This window comes from Castanea sativa, chromosome 5 (genome assembly GCF_040712315.1).
Source record: "Castanea sativa cultivar Marrone di Chiusa Pesio chromosome 5, ASM4071231v1".
In the NCBI taxonomy this organism is placed as follows: Eukaryota; Viridiplantae; Streptophyta; class Magnoliopsida; order Fagales; family Fagaceae; genus Castanea; species Castanea sativa.
In genome coordinates this window covers 13,592,020-13,615,262 of record NC_134017.1, presented here as the reverse complement: position 1 = coordinate 13,615,262, position 23,243 = coordinate 13,592,020, and the positions used below count along the sequence as shown (strand labels likewise).

Here is a 23,243-nt window from a genome sequence, read left to right as displayed (position 1 = left end):
AGTACTTAGAAAATTAAAGCAAAAGTAAATATCATATACATTTGGTCTTGTGATTGAATTGTTTAATTTGTGATTACCATGGAAACAAAAGTATTGATCGTAGGAGCTGGGCCTTCTGGTCTTGCAACTTCAGCATGCTTATCTCGCCACTCCATCCCGCATTTGATCCTTGAAAGAGAAGATTGTTATGCTTCTCTTTGGAAGAAAAGAACCTATGATCGATTAGGTCTCCATTTAGCAAAAGAATTTTGTTTCTTGCCACATAAGCCTCTCCCTTCTGATGCACCTACCTTCATGCCCAAAGATTTTTTCCTTAAATATGTGGATGATTATGTCTCACAATTTAATATAAACCCTCTCTACCATCGTACTGTCGAATCGGCTTCTTTGGTTGAAGCTGGAAGGAAATGGAGAATTGAAGCTAAGAACACATTAGAAGGAAATGTGGAAGTTTACCATGCTGAGTTCTTAGTTGTTGCTAGTGGTGAGAATAACGAGGGTTATATTCCTGATGTTAAAGGGTTGTCAAGTTTTCCAGGTGAAATTGTCCATTCCAACCATTTCAAATCAGGTTCGAGATATAAATCTAAGGATGTTTTGGTAATTGGATGTGGTAATTCTGGAATGGAGATTGCCTATGACCTTAAAGACCATGGAGCTCGCACTTCAATTGTTATTAGAAGTCCGGTAAAATTCTCTCTTCTTATTATGTACGTATTAATTTGCATGCATGTTCTCTCTCTCTACCAATCTCAACTTGTTATATATTTGTTTAACTTTCCTTATAAATTAACTAAAGTTAAAAATAAACATAAATAAATAAACACAAGATAAGTTGTGATTGGTGGAATACAAAAAGTGATACGTATTCGTATAAGAGTTTATAATATATTTAATGTAAATCATAAAAAATAGAAAAGTTTATAAATGATTAATGTACTTCATTTTTCCTATTCTTTTTCTATGAGACCTCTAATACTCTTAAGCCATAATAGCTCACTGAATCAAATAATATTGAGGAGACATCCTAGAAATATATAAGTAAATATTTTTTTATAAAAACATTATTATTTTTTATTTAGAAAATTAGAGATATAGACTTTTTTTTTCTTTTTAGAATAAATTATAAACGTGGATTCCCTGGTTGAAAGTTAGGAATCCTTTAGTTTTTATTAATTTTATATATATACTTGAACCTAATAATAATAATAATAATAACAACAATCCATTATGTTTTTTCTCAACTCTTGGTACATGGAATTTGTAGAATTCAATTCGGTTGACATCATAAAAATCTAATATATATAATTTTGAAAAATATGTAGTTCCAAATGTGTTTGGAGTTATATTGTCTAATCTATTGTATAATAGTTTATAAAACTATTTATGTGTATTATTTAAATAATTCACATAAATTATAAAAAAAATCATGTTACTAAATTACATATAAATGATATCTTAAATCGCCAAATCTAGGTTGGAGCAATATAGTTTGAAACATGTATAAAGCCATATATACTTCTTCCTATAATAATTTTTTAATTGTTAACTCACTATATAGTAATGTGTTTGATCGTAGTTTCATGTGCTGACCAAAGAATTGGTGCATCGGGGAATGTCTTTGTTGAATTATCTCCCAGTTTACATGGTGGATACTCTAATCACAATGCTTGCAAGACTCAAATTTGGTGATTTGACTAAGTATGGGATTTATAGACCACCGAGAGGTCCATTCGCTCATAAAAATGTAACAGGAAGATCTCCGGTTATCGATGTTGGAACCATAGGAAAGATTCATAATGGAGAGATAGAGGTAACTTCTAATAATTACAATTATGTTTTAAATTAAGGCAAAACACATTTTCTGTTCCTATATATATTTTGGCAATATTTTTCATATTTTTTTTCTTATTATATTATTAAACTTGCTATCATTTTGATCTAGACCCTTATTTTACTTACGAATAATAATTCATACATGGCTAATGAATTGCACTGCTATTTCCAAATATAATGTTTTTTGAATATGGGAATATGTTAGGGACCAAAATGGTAGTAACTTTAAAAATATAAAAAATAAAATAAAAATTGTGGAAAACTTAACAACCAAGTTAAAAATGAGGTTTTCTTCTCAAAAAAAAAAAAAAAAAAAAAAAGAAGAAGAAGAAGAAGAAGAAGAATAAGAAAAAGAAGGTGATTCTAAAATAAAATAAAATATAAAAAAAAAGTCAAAATATAAGAATCAGAAATGTTTTTTTTTTTTCCTGACTCCTTTTTAGCATGTGCGGAACACGTTCACAAGCAAAATAAATAAATGAAAGCTATTACTACTATTTTTATTTAATCAAGAAATTAAATGCCTGAGTTTTCTCCAGATTGCAAGACATAGTTCACATGATATCTAATATGAAAAATTTCCTTGCTTTGTTTACTGCAGGTTGTCCCGGAGATTTTGAACATTGAAAGGAATAATGTGAAGTTCAAAAATGGCACAGAAAAGAATTTCGATGCCATTGTTTTGGCCACTGGCTATAAAAGCGCAGCTAATAAATGGCTAAAGGTTTTATTATTATTATTATTATTATGTCTCATATTGTCCCATATTGTTAAGCAATATTTATTCCATTTCGAAGATCTTTGAAAAGTTAATAAATAAAGTTCAAAACATACCCTTCACTTTATTTAAAAGGACAACATTCTTCTTACACTAAAGTTAAAATTAAAATAGTTTTGGAAACTTGCACTTTTAATGTAAAAAAACAATGCATAAAGTTGTGTTTGGATGATAGATTTAGGCACACGGATTTGGATTGGATAATTAAAATCCAAATACCTTGTTTGAATAGTTTGACAATTTAACCAGGGACTTTAAACTGTAAAATCTTGAAATTTGAAATAATCTCTAAACCTATAGAATTTTATAAATCCATAAAACATGCTTAAATATTTATGAATTTGGAATTAAAGCATTTTAAATCCATTACTTTAAAATCTAAATTCAAATTTAAATTCAAGCATCCAAACACAACCTAAATAATTTTCTTTTAGAAAGTTGTGTTTCTTAAATAGGTATAAAAAAAAAAAATCAAAATGGGAAGGATGGGCAGTAAGTAATGGGTTATAAAAGGGCATTTGGTCCTGTAGTAATGTGTAATATTATCTTTTGCAGGACTATAAGTATGCTCTTAATGGTGATGGAATGCCAAAGAATAGAATGCCAAACCATTGGAGAGGAGAGAAGGGCCTATATTGTGCTGGGTTGTCAAGGAGAGGACTCTTTGGAGTATCAATGGATGCCGAGGCCATAGCCAATGACATCAACAAGGTTATAACTAGCCAAAAATAAAGTTTCTCAATGCCTTTTGTCCCGACCATATTCAAGAAGTATGGTTCACTCAGTAGCCTACATGGAAGCTCTATAATAACACTACAAAAAACAAGGGCTATAGTCGCGTTTGAAAAGCAAGGTTGTGGCTTAATTTATTTGATACACTCATCATTTGCTAATCATAAAGGCAAAATAATATTAAATTCCCATATCATTTGCATCCTTTTTTTAAAAAAAAAATAGCTTCAACAATGCAATCGACTGCTGCTTTTGTTTATTTTTATTTCTAATTGAATTTGAGCTCTGCCCCGAATTCTCACCTACATGCTCTATATACCTTTTTTTTTTTTTTTTTTTTCCTTTTGCTTCTTTATATTTTAAAGTTTTTGAAACAAATATTCAAGCAATTCATTTTTATTTCTAATTGAAGAAACAAAAACACAAAGCATAATAAGAAATGAATGTGCTAAAAAACAACTGGTGAATTTGAGATGACACTATGGTTGTAGTTTTAAAATACAGCATGTGACAGTATTGGCGGTTTTTAGTAGCGTCTATCAGAATTGAACCAAAGGACAGAGCTCCAATTAAAAACCACAGGAATCAAAACAAGCATCCACGCCACTGCAAAGCAATTCGTTGTTATTTCGAATTGAACAAACAATTACAATGCCTGCACCTCTGCTAAGCCTGTCCTACTTGGATTCCAAAAGATAAGTTGCAAAACAATAGGGCTTTGAACATTTACATTCCAAGTTATATCCAATCGGTCAGTGGGCATGGTTGTCTAAGCCAAAAGGACAATTCCACCACAACTAATTGGTTATTAATCCCACCTATAGCTTATTTCATAAATTGAAACCTCCCTTAAGCATAAAAATAAGACACAAAAAAGAAAAATAGTAGGAAGGAAAGTATAAAAATAAAAGAACTTAGGAAAGTACTATGACTTTGTAAAAGACTGACTTTTACATTATATTTTGGAAGTAAAACCGAACAGCTTGTGGCAAGATACAATATTTTGGATGAAAGTTGACCCACAATTCTCTGATTTTCGCTACTAAATTGAACTTCGTAATCCAACCTAGTTAACAAAATCATCCATTTTCTCCTAAAATAAATATATATAAAAAAAAAGCATAAACACAAAAAAAAAAAAAAAAAACCCAGTATTCCTTTTTAGATTCAGGGCACAAATAGATAAAGCTAAACAGAATAAAAATATATAAAAAATAAAAATAAAAATAAAAAAACCTAGGGTTTTTGGGGGAAACAAGGAGGCAGCGAAGCAACCATTGTTTCTCATAGCAAGTGAGCAAGTGGAGGCTATTCCTTGGAGAATCGCGAAGGCTCTAGAAATAGACGAATGTAGAGGTATCGACAAATGCCTGCAAACCCATATCAAAATCAATGAATCAAACACCAACCCATTGTCTATTATTGCATACAGAGACAGTGCAAGGTGTGTGTGTGTGTGTGTGTGTGTGTGTGTGTGTGTGAGAGAGAGAGAGAGAGAGAGAGAGAGAGTGTGTGTGTGTGTGTGTGTTACCAATTCCAAATTCCGACCTTGAAAGGGTCAGACTTTTTGTAAGAACAAGACCTGAAGTTCTTGATTTTTCATTGAGCTAGTGTTGAGATCGGACTAGGAGTAGATGAAGATTTTGTGTTCGTTTTCGTTGCGAAAATTGGAAGATTTCGAGATTTGGAAGGAAAGGGATTCGGAGAGGGTGGAAGTGAGGGAAGGAGGGGAGTGTGTCGGCGGCGTCGTGGATCAAGAGGTAGCTTGAAAGTTGAGAGTGATCTTGAGAGCGTTTTTGTAATTTAGGGTTTTTTTACTTGATGGATTTTTTTTTCTATTTATACTAAACCTAAGTCGCGTTTGATCAAACGCAGCCCTATAGACATGTTTAAGCTGTGTTGAGTAAAACCTAGCTCCATACATGTTTAAGCTACGTTTTTCAAAACGTAGCTCCATAAACCTTAAGCCGCGTTTAATCAACGCAGCTATGGGATATATTGAAAAAAAAAAAAACCCTTGGCGGCTTAAGTCCTACCCAGCTAAATACAGGCTTAACATCACAAAATGCAACTATACATTTAAGGGTGGAGTTGCGTTTTCCAGAAACGCGGTTCAAATTAGCCCCTGTAGTTGCGTTTTTGTAAAACGCAACTAAAAAACGCGTTTTTTGTAGTGTCAGATTGCGTTTGCATTTCAAAATTCGAAGTTTTGGCAAGAGACTCTTGATGATGGGAACCAAATCTTAAATCAACTAAGACAGCATCTTGCACTGAATACTGTCTCAACCTTTAAGGTATATAGCAAAGGCATTTTCTCATTCATCCTTCTTTTTGGTACTAGCTAGGTTGGAAATTTCACCAAAGACAACGCCGTAATTTTCTGCCATTAGAGAAAACAGCCACATTTTGAATCTGCTATGGGTAGCATCATTAAGATTAGGCCATGGAAATAAATTTGATTGGATATGTGGGGGTTGGGATCAAGTGTCTTGGAAGGTCACCCACATTCCCAAATGACCTTGACATAAGCTTGATTGATATCAACTTTGAAAATATAAGCTTTTAAAAAGCTGTACATAAAAGTTGAAAGTTAAAAGTTGGCCTAATACACTAGACACAACCAAATGTGATGGCCTGGTGGCTAAGTGCAAGGACTTGGCATAATGGTAGAGAATACCATTGAAAAAAGTAGAATGTAGCTCTAATGCCATATTGAATAGCGAAAGGAGAATGCATGAAAAGAAGGTAAATATGTAAATTATACTCTCTAGGTTTGACCAAAATTCATTTTCTGTCTTTAACTTCACTTGAGTCCTCTAATTTTAAGTTTATTCAATTTGGACCCTATGTTAGATTTTGATTCATGGTTGCTTACCTTTAACTACACTTTTTTTTTTTTGCAATTTCCTGAATAAAAAATCCAGAAAATTAATAAAAAAATTATTTTTAAAAGAACACAATCCTAGTTTTTAATACAATTTTTCTTAACTGTAAAAAATATATATATTTCAAATGGGAAGGATACAATCCTAGTATAGACAGATTTAAACGAATACTTTCTTTACAGATTACACAAAATTTCTATCCAAAGGAATTGATTTTTATTTTTAATCAACTTAAGAGAAGAGTACATATAGGAACTTCCACAACTTTCTTTTTTTCCGATAGATAAGAAAAATTAATTATATTAAGAAGAAACTACTTCATCAAAGAATTGAAGTAGACAAAGAAGATCCGTACAAGCAACAGAAAGAAACAAAACACTTTTGTACAAGAAGAAATAGAACTTCTACAACTTTACAGTAACCAAAAAAAAAAAAAAACCATTCAATTTTGTGAATTTATGAGCTTTAACCCACGCACCGATGAGACTCTGAGTGACAGTCGCCTATATGACTTCAGTGAATTAAAATACTGCTCTATTTCAATATGGTACGCGACTTTAGCATAGTATGGACGTTAGCCTGTATGACTTCTTTTTATCATTGACTTGGAAGTTTTATTTTTTATTTTTTTAGAATGGCATTGACTTAAAGTTAAAATAATCATTTTCACTAAGTATCCTGCATGTACAAAACATGATTATGAATAGTAAATATTATCACTTCCATAAGGATTTTTTTTTTTTTTTTACTACTTATAGTTTTACTACAATTCTATAGTAAAACTTTTGGCACAAAGATTAATTCCTATGTTTGCTAATTTGATAAGTTGTGGATTTGCAAGAGAATCCACCCAACAAGGACAACTGACTAAGTAGCTAGACTATTCTTTTCTATTTTTCGCAGTATATAAGAGGTACGTATAAGATGACAAAAAGCATGTCCATAGCTATGTTCCCTATTGTTCTATCACCTATCAGCTGTGGAGCGTGAAAAGTCAAACTTGCCAATCAATTATCATTCTCCAAATTTTGACGTAGACTTTTTTAATAAATTGAGCATGTAACCATCCGCATCTCCAGCCTCAGCCTCCCCCATATGCTTAACAATGGTGAAGGTTCAAGCCCCTCTTGTTTTTATTAAATAATATCTTCAATTCAGCGAAAGAAAAAATGTTCACAATCTTGAAATTCAGATATTATTTTGATACAGTTCAAAACCAGCTTTGCTGGTTTGTGAACAAGTTGCATTTGATTATTGTTTAAAGACTTCGCTAATGAAATTCCGAGTTGTTGCTGAGACATCAATACTTTTGTAACAATATTACTTTTCCACATTGACTTGGACTTTAAAAAATATATATCAATTAAAATAATTTTACAGGTACTTTATATATGAGAACTAAAAAAGGTCAGAAACATACATGTTAAAGAATTTATGAACTGTCAATTTGCAAGAAAATCTTTCTAATGAAAATGACAATTGACCATGTCGATGGATAAGATATTCCATCTTTCTATCTATGATGTTGATGGGGTTTGCAAACCATTTTATGCTTGAATTGATTGGTGGTTGTGCTCTTCTATGTCTAGTTCATGCCTAGGATCTACCGCCCATTGTTTTTATATGTATAATACGACAATTTCATCACATAAGAATCAAATCTACTATTCAACCTAGAAGCTTGATTGACTGGGTCCTGTGCTGCTAGTTGGTTAAATGAGTAATTTGTAGCCAATTAATTTCGTGTACGTATAAAATATAAAAATACATTTTGGACTAAGTTTGTAATCAACTTTGTCAATGTTTTTTTTTTCTACCCAAAAAAAAATTACATTGACAAAGTTGGTTACAAACTTAGTTTAAAATGGTCAGATATCATTATTTACCAAAATATGTTGCAATCTAGTACTGTTTATGAAATATATGAGTACTAAAAAAGGTCAGGAACTAAAAACTAACTTAAAAATTAAAAATTCAAGGCTGCCACTGCCACGAAGGCAAATTTTAGTGGAACCCAAGTTACACAACAAACTCGAGTTCCAAAATAGTGGTAGATCCTTGTATATTTTAGAAACAGTGGTAGATTGCAACATATTTTGGCAAATAATAGCATTTGGTCAATTTGGCCTACAAACTTGGCTATAATTTAAGTTTATAGCTCCGACTAGTAAAATTAATTACTATATATTTTGAAAATTTAATTGTTGAATTGTATGTTTTTTATGTTTTTAACACGTACATGTCAAATTTTGTGCCAATTAGATATTATTTACTATATATACAATTTATAAAAATAATTTTTTACGAATAATTTTAAATTACAAAAATTTGAAGTTTTAATATTTGATTGATGACATATCTATTTTGTAGAGATTTTGCAACTATGTAGAATACAATAAGAAAATGTAATTAAATGGTGAATTTTTCAAAATTCACATTTTAATTAAAAAAATATTGAGTGGACTTGTAGCTTTAGACGACTACAATAATGCTTGTTGTCAAACATTGTCCGTTAGTTTTTTATATTTGTTCTTTCAAGCAAAGGGTTCCCCAAACAAATTAAATTAACCCAATAAATTAGTTAAAACAAAATAACTAAATTAAGGTGTGAAAATAAACCTTAACGGACTAAAATGGACTATAGGGATCATTTGTCTCTGGTGTTTATGCAAGTCAACAAACATGCTCATACAACTTGCATATGTCTTGACTAGCTATCGAGTTGAAAATGCGGGCACCATTCTTCTCATGACTTTGCCTCTTAACTTACTTCAATATATTAACCTTCACTGGAAATGGTTTATGTTTGAATTACTTGTTCACACGTCTGTGTTGTTGGCTAATTTTACCTCTCACATTATCTTTGACTAATGGATACATGGCTATTTGCAGGGAATAAACATGAAAAGTACCATTTGATTAAACAATTGATAATGTCCTGGAAATTTTGCAATAGAATATCATCCTCATACCTATGAGAAAAAATGATTAAGCAGCAATATATTCTACTTCCTATAATATATTAGCTATAAACATATAAGGCTAGTGGCTTTCTGTTCCTCAGCAAGAAGAATCTGAAAAGGGCTACAAGGATGTACAAACATTTTCTCTTTGCATTGCTGGCAGGTTTCTCTCTACTTTTGGTTCATGGCCAGAATCAAACAGGTATGGTTATCTAAGTCTATCAGAGTTAACATTAATTGTCACTTAATTACTGACTATATGGCTAAGGTCTCTCTATTTTTGGTCAGGTTTCATTAGCTTAGATTGTGGGCTACCAGCTAATTCTAGCTATACTGAGCCAACAACAGGCATCAATTATATATCAGATGCAACGTTCATAGCCACTGGTGTAAGTATGAGCATATCACCTGCGTACAAAACAAATAGCCTTGAACAGGAGTATTACTATGTCAAAAGCTTTCCTCAGGGAATCAGAAACTGTTACACAATTAGTGTTACAAATGGCACTAGATATTTGATCAGAGGGAGTTTCTTGTATGCAAATTATGATGCAAAAAGTAAACCTCCAGGATTCGACCTGTATATTGATGCTAATAAGTGGGATTCAGTGACATTACTCGATGAATCCACATTCATCTTTGCGGAGCTCATACATGTACCAAAATTAGATCGTATAGATTTTTGTCTGGTGAACACGGGCAATGGAGTACCGTTTATTTCAGCATTAGAACTAAGGCCATTGAAAAATGACACATATGTCACTGAATCCGGTTCATTGTCAACCTTTTTGCGGCTTGATTTTGGTTCATTAACCAATCAAACATATAGGTGAATCATATTTTTTATATATCATGCCATCATATATTACTATGATTTTGGTAAGTACTCCTAAATTCAATATTTTCTAACATGCGTTAGGTACAAAGACGATGTTTTTGATCGCATGTGGTTTCCCCCTACGGCCACGATTGGTTGGACACCAATAAGTACTTCGCTTACAATGGATCCCATAAATCACAATGACTACCAACCACCATCAGTGGTCATGACTACTGCCTCCACAGAAATAAACACAAGCGCACCCATGACATTCAACTGGGTGCCCCCCGATAACACATCCCAATATTATGTCTACATCCACATTGCTGAAATCAAAGCGCTCAAAGCAAACGAATCTAGAGTATTCAACATTTCTCTAAATGGGGAGTTATGGGGTGGACCTTTTATTCCTAAGTACCTGCACACAACCACTGTATACAGCCCTTCAGCCTTGAAAGGGGGGAAATTTGAGTTTGCTCTTTATAAAATTGAAAAATCAACTCTTCCACCACTCATCAATGCCATTGAGGTTTACACTGTTGTAGAGCTCTTACAATCTCAGACAGACCAACAAGATGGTAAGTTATTCACAATGCATTATTTTTCTTTAACAAGGTTTTTAGTTTGTCATAATATTCTTGATCTCAATTGTTATGTATTTCTTTTATGCATTGAAAATATTAGTTGATGCGATCAAGAACATCAAGTCAATGTATGGAGTAACAAGAAATTGGCAAGGCGATCCATGTGCCCCTACAGCGTATGTGTGGGATGGATTAAACTGTACCTATAATGCTTTTGAATCTCCTACAATCGCATCACTGTAAGTATATGTCTTCAAATAAGCTAAAGAACTGCATTAGTACAATCTATCATGTTAGAATAACTGAAAATTTTCTATTAATTAGGAACTTGTCATCAAGTGGATTGGCTGGGAAAATTGCTCCTTACATATCCAATCTCACATTGTTACAGTACTTGTAAGTATCAAAATCGCACACAATCAATTAATTTTCATGTAAGAGGGTAAAGAGGACCAATATTTAATCTCCATTTATTATTATAATAATAAATTTTTATTTGGATTGCTCATTACAGGGATCTATCAAATAATAGCTTAACAGGACTAGTTCCTGATTTTCTATCAAATTTGCAATCATTGAGGATCCTGTAAGTTATTTGGATTTTGGAAAAGTATTTCAAAACTTTTATTTGAAAAGGGGATCATATTTTCTCAACCTTTGCAGAAACTTAGAAAGAAACAACCTGAGTGGTTCACTTCCTGCTGCCCTTCTTGACAAATCAAAGAGTGGTTCACTGTTACTAAGGTCTCCTTTCTGTCATAACTTTTTGTGCCATTTTTCATTTTCATAACTATCCCACTACAAGAAAAATTTTAAAGAGTTACAATCGCACCTATTTGTACCTTGTGTATAAGGGATTAGTGGTGATTGCAATTCTTACCTTTTATGCCATGATTTTTTTAATGTTAGTGTGGCAGAAAATCCAAATCTATGCCCATCAATTTCATGTACAACAGAGCAGAAGAAGAAGAAGAATATCATTGTTCCAATAGTTGCATCCATTGGTGGATTGTTCATCTTGTTATTAGGTGCAGCTGGTATCTTTTGGATATTTAAAAGAATAAGAGAACAAGAAGGTAAGACAAACACTGCGTCTACTAATCAAGGTCAAATGTTTATTCAAGTTGCTTATTCCCATTTGGGAAAAAAAAAATTTGACTCCACATATATTTTATTCAAATTCTTGACGATCTTAGGAAAAATGACAGGAGATAAAGTATCCAACCTTCAAAATATACAACTAGAATCAAAGAATCGACAATTTACCTACTCTGAAATCCAGATGATTACCAACAACTTCGAGAAACTTCTTGGTGAAGGTGGGTTTGGCAAAGTTTATCTTGGTTATGTAGATGGAAATCCTGTGGCTGTAAAGATGATCTCCCAATCAGCAGTTGAAGGGTATCAGCAATTTCAGTCTGAGGCATGTAACCGAAACTTATGCCATATTTTTTAGTTCATTCGTATATGTGAAAGTCATTTGTGACTTTATAGTACAGGTTGAACCTCTTATAAGAGTTCATCACAGAAACTTGACTATCCTTGTTGGATATTGCAATGAAGGACCCAATCTCGCTCTCATCTATGAGTACATGGCGAACGGAGACTTACATTCCCATATTTCAGGTCTGGTCACAAGTAAATATATAGGTTTCACATACTTTGATCATTACATTTCAATTTCTGATGATCACTAACTTTCTGTGGGTCATATTTTAATAAGTCTAGAGAGAATATTTCACATTGTGGTTTGTTGTGATTAGAATATAACTGAAGTGTTATCAGTGGTAGAGTCATAAAAATAGATATTCCTCTAATCATAACTTGCTACCTTAACAAACTGTAAAAATGATTCTGAAAAAGGTTCCAAACATTGGAAAATTTAATAATTAAATTGCTTGGACAATACGTATTCAGTAAAAACAGAATTTAGAGAAAGGGAAAAGTAATTTGTTCATGAGACTTACTACTTTTTAATGCTTTGGATGCAGAAAATAACTCAAATATCTTAAGTTGGGAAGGCAGGATTCGAATCGCATTGGACTCTGCACAAGGTTAGTCTTAGTGTAATTCTTTTCTAGCATGCATCTTTTCACCTTTTCAATGTATGATGTGTGGATTTTTTAATGCAGGATTGGAGTATCTACATGATGATTGTAATCCACCCATAATTCACAGAGATGTGAAGCTGTCAAACATCTTGTTGAATGAAAAATTCCAAGCCAAGATTGCTGATTTTGGCCTATCCAGAGTTATCCCAACTGATGGTGGTAGTTACGTGACAACAGTTGTTGCTGGCACTCCAGGCTACTTAGACCCCGAGTAAGTACTGGTTTGTTAGGATGGTTTAACGCCACCCTCTTTTGAGGATTACTTTTTAAAACCTCACTTTTTATATTGAAACAACTTTTTAAGCAATAAAATATATAAATAAATAAATAATTCTCTAAAAATTAGTTTCACCATGCAGACACGGTCCATTATAGGTCTAGTTAACGTCTTCAAAATTTAAATTTCTCAATAAATTTAATGACAATTGCAATTAGAAGAAAGTAACATATCTTAAGATACCTTTTTGAAGTTTAATCCGTATCAAAAATATTGTTGTAACTGGTATCAACTTTCTTTATTTTTTCCGAGAGGGATTGCAGGTACTTCAGATCAAACAAATTAACTCCGAAAAGTGATGTACATAGTTTTGGAATTGTTCTTATGGAGTTAATCACAGGCCGACCTGCTATAATGAGAAGCTCTGAGAACGTTCATATAAGCCAATGGGTCAATTCCATGGTTGCGCATGGGGATATTCGAAGTATTGTTGATCCAAGATTACCAAACGGAGATTTCGATCTCAACTCTGCCTGGAAGGCTGTTGAAGTATCCATGACTTGTGTATCTGAAAATCCCCTCAATAGGCCAACGATGAGTCAGGTAGTGATTGATCTAAAGGAGTGCTTGGCAACAGAATTAGCTCAAAGGAGGGAGGACAGTGTGACTGAATCAAATGATTCAAGTTCGATTTTCACAATCAATGTGACTACTGGAACTAGTCCATCGGCAAGATAGTTCTTAACTTGTTCCAAGAATTAAAATTTGGCATACTGAATCTTGAAGCTTTCCTGCTTTGTGTCTACTTTTCTTTAATTTTTATCATTTGTGTTAGATCTTGTTCAGTGTTGGCACATTCCGTTCCAAGTTTCTACATATTTTTATCATCAAACAATTTGTTTCTGTGTTTTGTGGGTCATTTGTGTATTTGAGTAAAGTAGTGCTGCTCGTTTTTCAAGTTCGCATCTGCAAAGATCAAGTTTGCACCAGCGAGGCAGGCACGTGGCCACGGGTGGAGTCTGTACTGTATGATTTACTATAAGTCACATTAATATTATATGAATCTCTTTTTTTAACTATTTGTTGGCAGCCAATTGTAATTAAATCAATTCAAACCTAGAGATATGCGGTTAAAACAATTGAAAACTACATATATAATGGAGGCTTTAGAATTAATTTGTGCTCGATATGTATATTCTACAAGGTTATTCGTAAAAAAATTATTTACTACTCATGTCTAATACTCAATACATGTTTTTCTCAAAATAATAATAATAATACTCAATACATGTTATAATATTTAGGGACCACATAAATAGCTTCTCATACAAATATTAGGAAAAAAAAACTATAAAAAGTCTTATACTATATATACTAGTGTGTAATCCCGTGCATATGCACGAGTACATTTAAAAACAATCACAATTACATATTATATATATATATATATATATGATTTAAAATCTAATTGGATCTAGACTCTTCAGTTTTTGCCCCCAATAATTCACTTGCCATAATAATTAACAAATTAGATAGGACACATGACGCAAAATTGAACTTCAATTAAAATTTAATCTAAAATCTAATTGAATTTGAACCTTTTAATTTTTGTACCTAATAATTTACTTGACACAAAAATTTAAAAATTAAATGACACATGACATAAAATTAGACTCTAATTTAGAATTTAATTAAATTTTCTCTCTGCTTTAGCTATTAATATATACTAGCATTTAACTCGCGCAATGCGCGGGATCATTTTATGAATTAGAAAACAATTGAGTTAATATAACAATACATTAAAATTCAAAATTTGTCAAGGGCATGTTGTACAGCCCCTCATTTGTCCTACTTGCATTTAAAATCAACTCCAATTATCTTTTATAGAATTTAATATATATATATATATATATATATATATATATATAATATCTTATGTTACAATGGTGTCCATCTAGAAACAAAATATACAAAATATGAAGCACATAGTGAGCATCATATGTCATTGAAAATACACAGGCACCAACCCAAAGCAAATTGACCACAAACTAAAGCCCTTTTATGTTGGGGTGATTTTTTTTTTTTTTTTAATAATAGGTTTTGGGTTTAAAGAGATAAAACATAGCCTTAACTCATAGCACATACTTTGAAAACATTCTGTTTTTTCACTCTTCAATTTCCAATGAAGAGGAAAAAACAGAATGTTTTCCTTGTTAATATGTCAAGCTTACCACACCAATGAGCCAAGCTCATCTAATTAAAACAACTTCAAATTGTTAACTGCATGCTAGATCCAAACGCAATGGACATAGTTAGAACTTAGAATTAGTGGAGTCAACGCATAAAGTGAACGCTAGAACAAATGTAAACTACCTATGCAAATTGAATCAAGATATAACTAAGCAAATGAATTAATAGGTGGTTTGAAATTGAAACATGAACAACAATTAACTTTAAAAACCAACCCCAAATAGCAAGCCCACCCAATAACTGAATGCACAATTCAGTATACTTGTATAAAATTAAATATTCAAAAATAAAAATCTATAAACTTACCTAACACCAGCATCACCAATAATATCAATTGGCATACCAATCAAAATGTGCATAACCAAGCATTCTAGCCATAACAATTGGGAAAATGCACTTCATCTTCATTTCAGGCCTCATCATACCCATCAACACCACACCAATACCATTATTGATTGTCCCATAAGTAGCTCTCATACCTAAAAGACCAAAAATCTAACCCAAAACAGACTAAAAATAACCCAATCCCTTTCAAAAACAAAGCAGCTACTTGTTTTTTCTCTCCCTAACTCTTGCGTTTTTGTGGTTCTATTAGTCTAACTTAAACAACCTAAAATTGAAAATTGCATTAAGATTGAAAATAGTATGACACAAAACATAGAAATTAGCAGAGATCAAATTACTTGCAGCAAGTAAGCTATTTAATAGAATTTGCAAATTAAAAATTTCTCAAAAGAATTATGCTCAAGTAGAAATTGTCCATCAAAAGAATAATGTCTGCCACAAAAAAGCTTAACATAGATATAGGATGGCAAGATGCAGAGCAATAAGTTTCAAAGAACAAAATACCCATTGTTCCTAATTTCCTGTTTCTTTGCCAAGTTTACATTCTATTACATATTCGAATTTTTTTTTTTACATGTTTGAATATATATATATATATATATATATATATATATTTTTTTTTTAAATCAATAGAAATAAAGGGGAAAATCCCTAAACTTACCATTAAATTATGATATTCATTGTAACACAATTACATGCCTCAATCACAATTACATGCCTCAATCATTGTGATTTGTGAACTCTTTGACCTTTACATCACAACGCTAGGAAAAATAATTAAAAAAAGAAGCCCTCAAAGAACTTGTAAACAATGAAATAAAAAGAACATAGAGAACCAAATTATAAAGAAGAGCAACATGTGATAAATAACACCTAGTATGAATTTCAAATTAAATACATAGATAACTATCACAATCAAATTTATAAATGATTGGATTATTGTATATTTATGAGCTGCAACAATAACAAATATATTTCTTTCAAATATATTATAAGCAACTAAAGCGGTTGGTAACATCCCCTGTGATGGATACAAAATATTAGCCAAAAAAAGAAAGTTATAAAGAGAACGATGAGAATTTCCTTGGAAGAAATTTGGTGGAGAAGCCAACTTGATTGTTGTCAGCTTCATGTTCTTTGTCTTAAAACTTCTTCATCTGAGAAGAAGTAGATCAAACAAAGCTATAATTTAGATCAAATGAAGCTAATTTATCCAAAAAGAGAAAAATAAAATGAGGCTAAATTAAAACTGCAAATATTCAAGAAGTTTAGACATCAAATTTAGCACCAACTTTGATAAGACAATTACATTTATAAAAAATTCAGCCTAACCTCAAGTAAATTTCCTTAGGAGAAAAATAGTTGTAGAACCCAAATTATATGTTTCCCATATTATATTCAACAAATTCCAAGTGGGAAAAATTCATCTAAAAAGTGTGATGCACTTTTAAGAAACTTGACAAAAATTAAGATTGTATCCATGAACTTCTAAAATAAATTTATACAATACTGGATAGAAATCACTTAAAAGAAACTATAAAGAGCTTTTTTTTCCCCTTTAATATTGAAGAATGATGTACAATATGATCAAATTAAGGCTCCATTTGCATCCATATAAGAAATTATATAACTCAACCAAAATATAAGCGTTTAAAGCTTATAGGGATTCTCTATGAAATAACTTAATTTACCACTATCATAGAATACAATAGGAATAATGATTTTGTAGCTATGAGTAGAGGTGCATAAATCATAATTGCTCATCCATCCCCCATAAAATTCATTAATTTATACATACATAGAAAAATGCTACAGTGTATATAAACATGTTAACCACAGTGAACATGAATGTGAAACATATGTTAAAGCAATAACATGAAGTAACAGCTTTTTATCTACTAAAAAGAATTGCATTAAAATATTCAATTAGAATTACTTAAAATACTAATGGCATTTGCTAATTAGTTGCATGCTACATCAATAAAAAATTTCAATTAACATAACATTTATCCTCAACTCCACAAATTGTAGATGACTTCAATAAAACAAAACTCAGCTGAAGTTAAATAGGGGTGCCACTAATTGTCCTTGAGCGAAACAAATTGAAGTTACATGATACATCAAAACAATTTTCCATTAACGTAGCATTTCTCTTTGACTCCACAGATTGTAAATAATTTCAATAAAACAAAAAAGGAAGTACCAACTCACTTTTAGTTAAATAGTGGCAGCACTAAATGTCACTAAACAAAATAGAAAAGAAGAAATTGTTGGACTTAGGAAAGTACTAATTGCATATGTTGCTTGCGATTAGCTTTCACTGTTTCAATGTTTTAAAGCATAAAACTCCACCATAGGTGATTTATCTGTACGGGAAAAAAAGGAGGCACATCACTGACATAATCCTTATGGAAAAAAGACTAAACTTTGCACAATAACTGAAAAGGAAAAAAAATTTCAAGTAACAGATAAAAATATTGAACAAAACTGAAACCAATAAGTTAGCAGTCCTTTTTCGCTTAGTTTTTTCTACAAACAAAACTAAGTTTGAGTGCTTTCAAAGAAACAAACTATCACTACTTGATATAAAAAGAAATCAGAAACCATGATATCAAAGACATGTACCTCACCATCTTTGTCTAAGACCCCAACATCGCCATTCACATCCAGTGAAGTGCTATCCCTCTACTTGTGAACCACAAACACAGACATCAAAACACATCAAATTGTGCCCAGGACTAAAATAACAGTACCTATACAAAATAAATTTGACATTAAGTCCTTAACATCAACACAATAAGCAACAAAAAAATAATAAATCAGAGAGCATTAAAAAGATCCATGCATTCTACTTTTACTACTTCCATTACTACTTAGAACCAACTTAGCTTCTTCCTCAGTTAGACTTTGTTCCACGTGGAGATTTATATAACAGTAAAGTAAAATCACAAAAGTTCAAGTTAAAGGGTAATTTCATCCTATTATTCATTTCTATTAGGGGCTGGCAAAATGAAATAGGATGTATGTTATCAAAAATCAAATTCTAAAAAAAGAAGAAAAAGATGAGCGAAACACCTAGGCATTTTAACAAACACTCTGCGTTCAGACACCCTAAACAAAACGACTTCTAACCAAAATCCCTCAAACCCAAATCTAACTCATCTATTTAAACTAATTAAACAAAACTACTCCTAATCGAAAAACCTAGATCATAACAGCATCCCTCAAAGAGATCCACGTTAATACTTCTAAAATACCTAGATAAGAAAAAAGCCCAATTGCCATTTTTTATTCCTACCCTGTTCGTGTGGCTTGTATTTTTTTGTAGAATAATCTATTGCTCTATTTTCAACCAGACACATAAATAGATACCCACACATCAATTTAACCAAATACCCAAAACAAAACGAAATCTAACTCAAATACCTTAATCAAAAATATAACCCAGAAAGTTAAATAAAAAAAGAATCTAGCCAAATTATTAAAAACTGATCATAATTAATGCACAAACTGAAAAGTAAAGAGAAAACTAACCGGTAGAGAAATTGGAAGACGTTCTCTGATTGCAAACTATGGATACATGGGCAATGGAAGTTTTTTATTTTTTATTTTTCCTTTTAATCGGGTTGATTGGGATTAAGGCTTTACTTCCAACCGCTTGATGTTTTAAGTGGGGTTTTTCCCGGCGGTATATGGGTGGAGGCTGGGCTAATGGAAAGAGTACTCAATGGTTAGGGTTTTTTATTTTAAGAAAGACAGAGAGAACGGCTGAATCAGAACGGAAGAGACTCTGTGTCTGCAGTTCTGGTGGTCGGAGTATGGCGAGGAGACTGGCGGAGGCAAGATCCTCTCTCTTTTTCTGTTTCTTTCACCGTGTCCTCATCGCCTCTCTCTCTTTTCCTCTTTCTTTCTCTGTCTTCATAGCCTTTCTCTCGATTTCATCCGCCTCTCTATATTTCTATTTATGTGTACTCTTTAACTTTAAATTGTGTTGTAGCGTGGCAGGTCTAAAAAGCGAAGCATTGTAACGTGCGACTATTTTTTTAAAAACTGTATACGTGTCTGAATTTTAAATAGGCAGTTATCCTATTTGTGAGCACGTCCTTAAATATATGAACTAACTTTCTCTCAGCTTCATCTATTATATATATATATATATATATATAGATATATATATATATATATATATGACTTATAAATTTGAATTTTTTTTAGTTTTTTTTATTTATGGTTTATTACATTAGACTCCTCGTTTCTACATTAAATTAACTAATTTGGCACAAAAATTTAAAGATTTAAATTAGATGGGACACGTAGCGTAAAATTAAACTCTAATTGAAATTCAAATTATACCTAAATTAACTCACTTGGAACAAAATTCTAAAATTTAGATTAGATGAAACACGTGGCATAAAATTAGACACTAATTGAATTTCAATTTGAAATTTAATTGGATTTTCTCTCTGTTTTACCTATTATTATATATTATATACTAGTATGTAACCCATGCGGAATTGATATAATTTAATAAAACAATGAAAAAAAATTGCATTTTATTATGTACGTAATACTATTGGTTTTTATTTATTTGAATGGATATCATTTAAAAAAATCAATAAAAAAATATTGCATTTTATTATTTAAGTGATACTATTGGTTTTGTTTTTTTGTTTTTATTTATTAATCATGATTTTATTCATGTTTAAAAGGCTTAGTTAAGTCTAAATTCATATTATTAACCAGAAAATTTCATTAACAAAACTTAGCATTATGTAAATTTTTTTACAATTGCATGGATATGCTTAAAAAATACACATTAAGATGCATAATATAATTCTTATATGTATAATGTAAATACTATTGATAAATAGTCATTCTTATATTTTGTTAAGTCTTTAAAAAATGTTGTAAGGATATTATTAGGTAGATTTATTCATGTTTAAAAGGCTTAGTTAAGTCTAAATTTATATTAACCAGAAAATTTTGATAAACAAAACTTTGCATTATGTATTTTTTTTTTACAATTGCATAGATATACTAAAAAATACACATTAAGATGCATATTATAATTCTTATATATATAATTTAAATACTTTTGATAACCACATGGGAAATGGTTAATTATAGTGATATTATTGGTCTTCTTCTTCTTTTTTTGTTTTTTTTTTGTTTTTTTTTGTTTTTTTTGTCTTTTTGGGTTTAAAACAGAGTGGATTGAATTAGATAAAAAATTAAAAATATATATTGCATTTTGTTGGGTTTGTTTAGACCCCTTAAACCACAATTGGATTAACCTAGTTAACAAGCTAAGTTATTACTTAGTCCAAATTCAAGATCTAGGTTAACACAATCATATAATCATCTCAATGCAAAGTGCGGAATATAAAAACACAAAGATATGATGACCCAAGAAAATCAAACCGGTAAAAAACCTGAGGAGGATTTAAATTAGCTATCCTCAAGGTAAACCTGAATCCACTATGAAAGAATCGAAGTTGTACAATAGCGACTTAGACCACTAACATCCTATTGCTACCCACCAGTAGAACCTACTGACACGACCACGTGCAAGCTCCGAGACCACGGACTCCTTCTTTCTTGGATTCTCCAACAAGTACAAGCACTCCCGCTTGTGTATCTTTAAGCTCTTATGGCAGCAACTGAATGATCATCAAGTTCTTGAAGTAATCTCTTTCTTAATAATCCTAAGCTTGTGTGAAGGCAAGCACCTCTCTGATCTCATAAGAGATTCACACAAACAGCAATATGAGTAACCTCAAAAACGTGACTAGGGTTTGCCTTTTATACCTAGGGAAAAACATGAAACCCTACACGTCATATGGGCTTAGGGCTGAGTTACAAAATCTCCAGAAAAAACAATCCACCCAACTTTCGATCTGTCAAGTCTAATTCTCGATCGATTGAGTCGGGCAGAAATGCACAGTAACTTCTGCAGTTAACTCGATTCCAACTTTACATAAATCACATACTTTGAGCGAGTCTAAAACACAACTAGACATCTATTTTGATCATGGTTTGCCAACAATACATATTAGAGTTCTAATACATTAGTTCCTAAGTACTTAGAACCTAACAAACTCCCCCTTGGCAATCCGTGACAAAACACAACTAAAAACTCAAAGTTTACAAAGAAAAGCCCTTTACAAAAAATATGCCCATAAAAAAAAAATCCAATCCTAACTACTATCCATCAGTTGCAAGTGTAGACAGCAGCTTAATTGAATCAACCTGTATATTTCCTGAAACACTAAACAAAATGCATAAACGTATGTGTGGAAAATACAAGTAAATAAACATAACATTCTTGATATCACAAAACACAAAATATAGACAAATAGCAATGATATCAATGAATAACTCAAAATCATAAGTCTATAAGTAGTGAAACAAGAAACAATAAAACTCCCCCTATCGTGAATACATCAAGAGCCAAAAAACACAGTGAAGCACCTAAATACAATCTAAAACTCCACAGGCTCTCAAAGAACAAATCCCCAAAAACCCAAAACTCCAAAAACAAAAACTCCCCCTAAGATATGCCATCTACTCCCCCTTTTTGTGATGGAATGCCAAACAACGAATCAAAATCCATCATCAAAAGGAGGCGGCGAAGACGAACGTCTAAGAAGCGCCAAATCTGCTCGTAAAGCACGGATCTTGTCCAGAATGTCCACCAAAATCTAACCATGAGTCGCCTGAATGGTCACGACAAACTCCAATGTACAATGAATGTCAAAGTCATCCGAAGTCAATGACAGAGGAACAGCAGCAGTAGTATCTCTAATAGGATCAGCAGGCTCCTTACTCGAAGGAACACCTGTAGAAGAAGAAGGGGAAACGGTACCAGAAGACTCAGCTGAAGGGCGTTTAGAGCACTCTCTCATCTGAGCAACCCTCTACCTAAGGAAAGTGGCACCAATGGGAGCAATAACATGAACAGGCTCAAACATGGGGAACTCGGACAAACCTAAAAACAAAAAAATCCTATGAATGAAAATAGGATGAAAAAGAGCATGAGCAGTAGATGAACTCCTATACACTTCGTTCAAGGAACGAAGAAACAGATAAAGAAAACTAATAGGAGCATCCGTAACCAGAGCATACAAAAATGCACATCGCTCCAAAGGAATGGTGTGCAGATGCGAAATAGGCCACAGGGAATGACACACTATCCTAAAGATAAGATAGGTAGACTCGGTAAGCTCAGCAGAAGTGATCCGAGGATCAGAACCCCACCGGATAGAAGTACCGGTGATGTAGGACATGATGTCGTCTAGGGGAGGAGACACAGCATAGGGGTAAATAGGATGCTGAACAAGAGGCACTCCTAGAGCATTAGCCACTACTGAAGGAGTAATGGTATACTCATCACCACGAATCCAACTCCTCACAAGAGTGCTGGAATCATAGGGGTGAATAGAGAGGTTCAAATAGAACTCTCTAATCAAGATGGCTGGAGGAGGAGCATTAAAATCCAAAAGAGACAACCAGCCTCAACACTCAAAGTTTGCCCTAATGGCAGAATCAAGCTCATCTAACAGAACCCTACGCTCAGCCCAAATTTTTCTCCTAGTGTTAAGATTCTCAAAGTCTCTTGGTGCTTCTCACTCAAGAACCTATCACTCTCAAAGGAAGGAATAGAAGTAGAGGTGGATGTCCTATTGGCTCTAGTCTTCCTAGGCATGGTACTAGAGTAAGAAA

General features: G+C 32.2%; 2 protein-coding genes and 1 long non-coding RNA gene across 3 annotated transcripts; 2 read left to right on the top strand and 1 right to left on the bottom strand.

Moving 5' to 3' along the window:
* Positions 1-78: 78 nt before the first annotated feature.
* Positions 79-3,438, top strand: LOC142633753 (putative indole-3-pyruvate monooxygenase YUCCA10). Its single transcript, XM_075808006.1, has 4 exons — positions 79-687; positions 1,580-1,813; positions 2,438-2,560; positions 3,170-3,438. The coding sequence occupies exons 1-4, from the start codon at positions 79-81 to the stop codon at positions 3,344-3,346; spliced, it is 1,143 nt and encodes a 380-aa protein (XP_075664121.1). The 3' UTR covers positions 3,347-3,438.
* Positions 3,439-9,266: 5,828 nt separating this feature from the next.
* On the top strand, positions 9,267-13,938 carry LOC142637358 (LRR receptor-like serine/threonine-protein kinase IOS1). The gene is made up of 13 exons (XM_075811639.1): positions 9,267-9,396; positions 9,483-10,023; positions 10,114-10,592; positions 10,699-10,837; positions 10,923-10,994; positions 11,113-11,184; positions 11,262-11,342; positions 11,508-11,674; positions 11,807-12,021; positions 12,098-12,224; positions 12,590-12,652; positions 12,731-12,920; positions 13,250-13,938. Exons 1-13 carry the CDS (start codon positions 9,324-9,326, stop codon positions 13,662-13,664), a joined length of 2,634 nt encoding a protein of 877 aa, XP_075667754.1. The 5' UTR covers positions 9,267-9,323; the 3' UTR covers positions 13,665-13,938.
* Positions 13,939-16,361: 2,423 nt separating this feature from the next.
* On the bottom strand, positions 16,362-19,288 carry LOC142633272 (uncharacterized). Its single transcript, XR_012843862.1, has 3 exons — positions 19,056-19,288; positions 18,147-18,274; positions 16,362-16,678 (listed from the first exon to the last, which is right to left on the bottom strand). It is a non-coding gene; the product is annotated as an uncharacterized LOC142633272 (long non-coding RNA).
* Between the last annotated feature and the right edge of the window lie 3,955 nt (positions 19,289-23,243).

Excerpts from the sequence above, each read along its gene's own strand:
- LOC142633753 (XM_075808006.1), top strand. The coding sequence starts at position 79 with ATGGAAACAAAAGTATTGATCGTAGGAGCTGGGCCTTCTGGTCTTGCA. Across the intron at positions 688-1,579 it reads CAATTGTTATTAGAAGTCCG|TTTCATGTGCTGACCAAAGA; the intron begins GTAAAATTCTCT and ends GTTTGATCGTAG. Across the intron at positions 1,814-2,437 it reads TTCATAATGGAGAGATAGAG|GTTGTCCCGGAGATTTTGAA; the intron begins GTAACTTCTAAT and ends TGTTTACTGCAG.
- LOC142637358 (XM_075811639.1), top strand. The coding sequence starts at position 9,324 with ATGTACAAACATTTTCTCTTTGCATTGCTGGCAGGTTTCTCTCTACTT. Across the intron at positions 9,397-9,482 it reads TCATGGCCAGAATCAAACAG|GTTTCATTAGCTTAGATTGT; the intron begins GTATGGTTATCT and ends ATTTTTGGTCAG. Across the intron at positions 12,022-12,097 it reads ATCAGCAATTTCAGTCTGAG|GTTGAACCTCTTATAAGAGT; the intron begins GCATGTAACCGA and ends TTTATAGTACAG.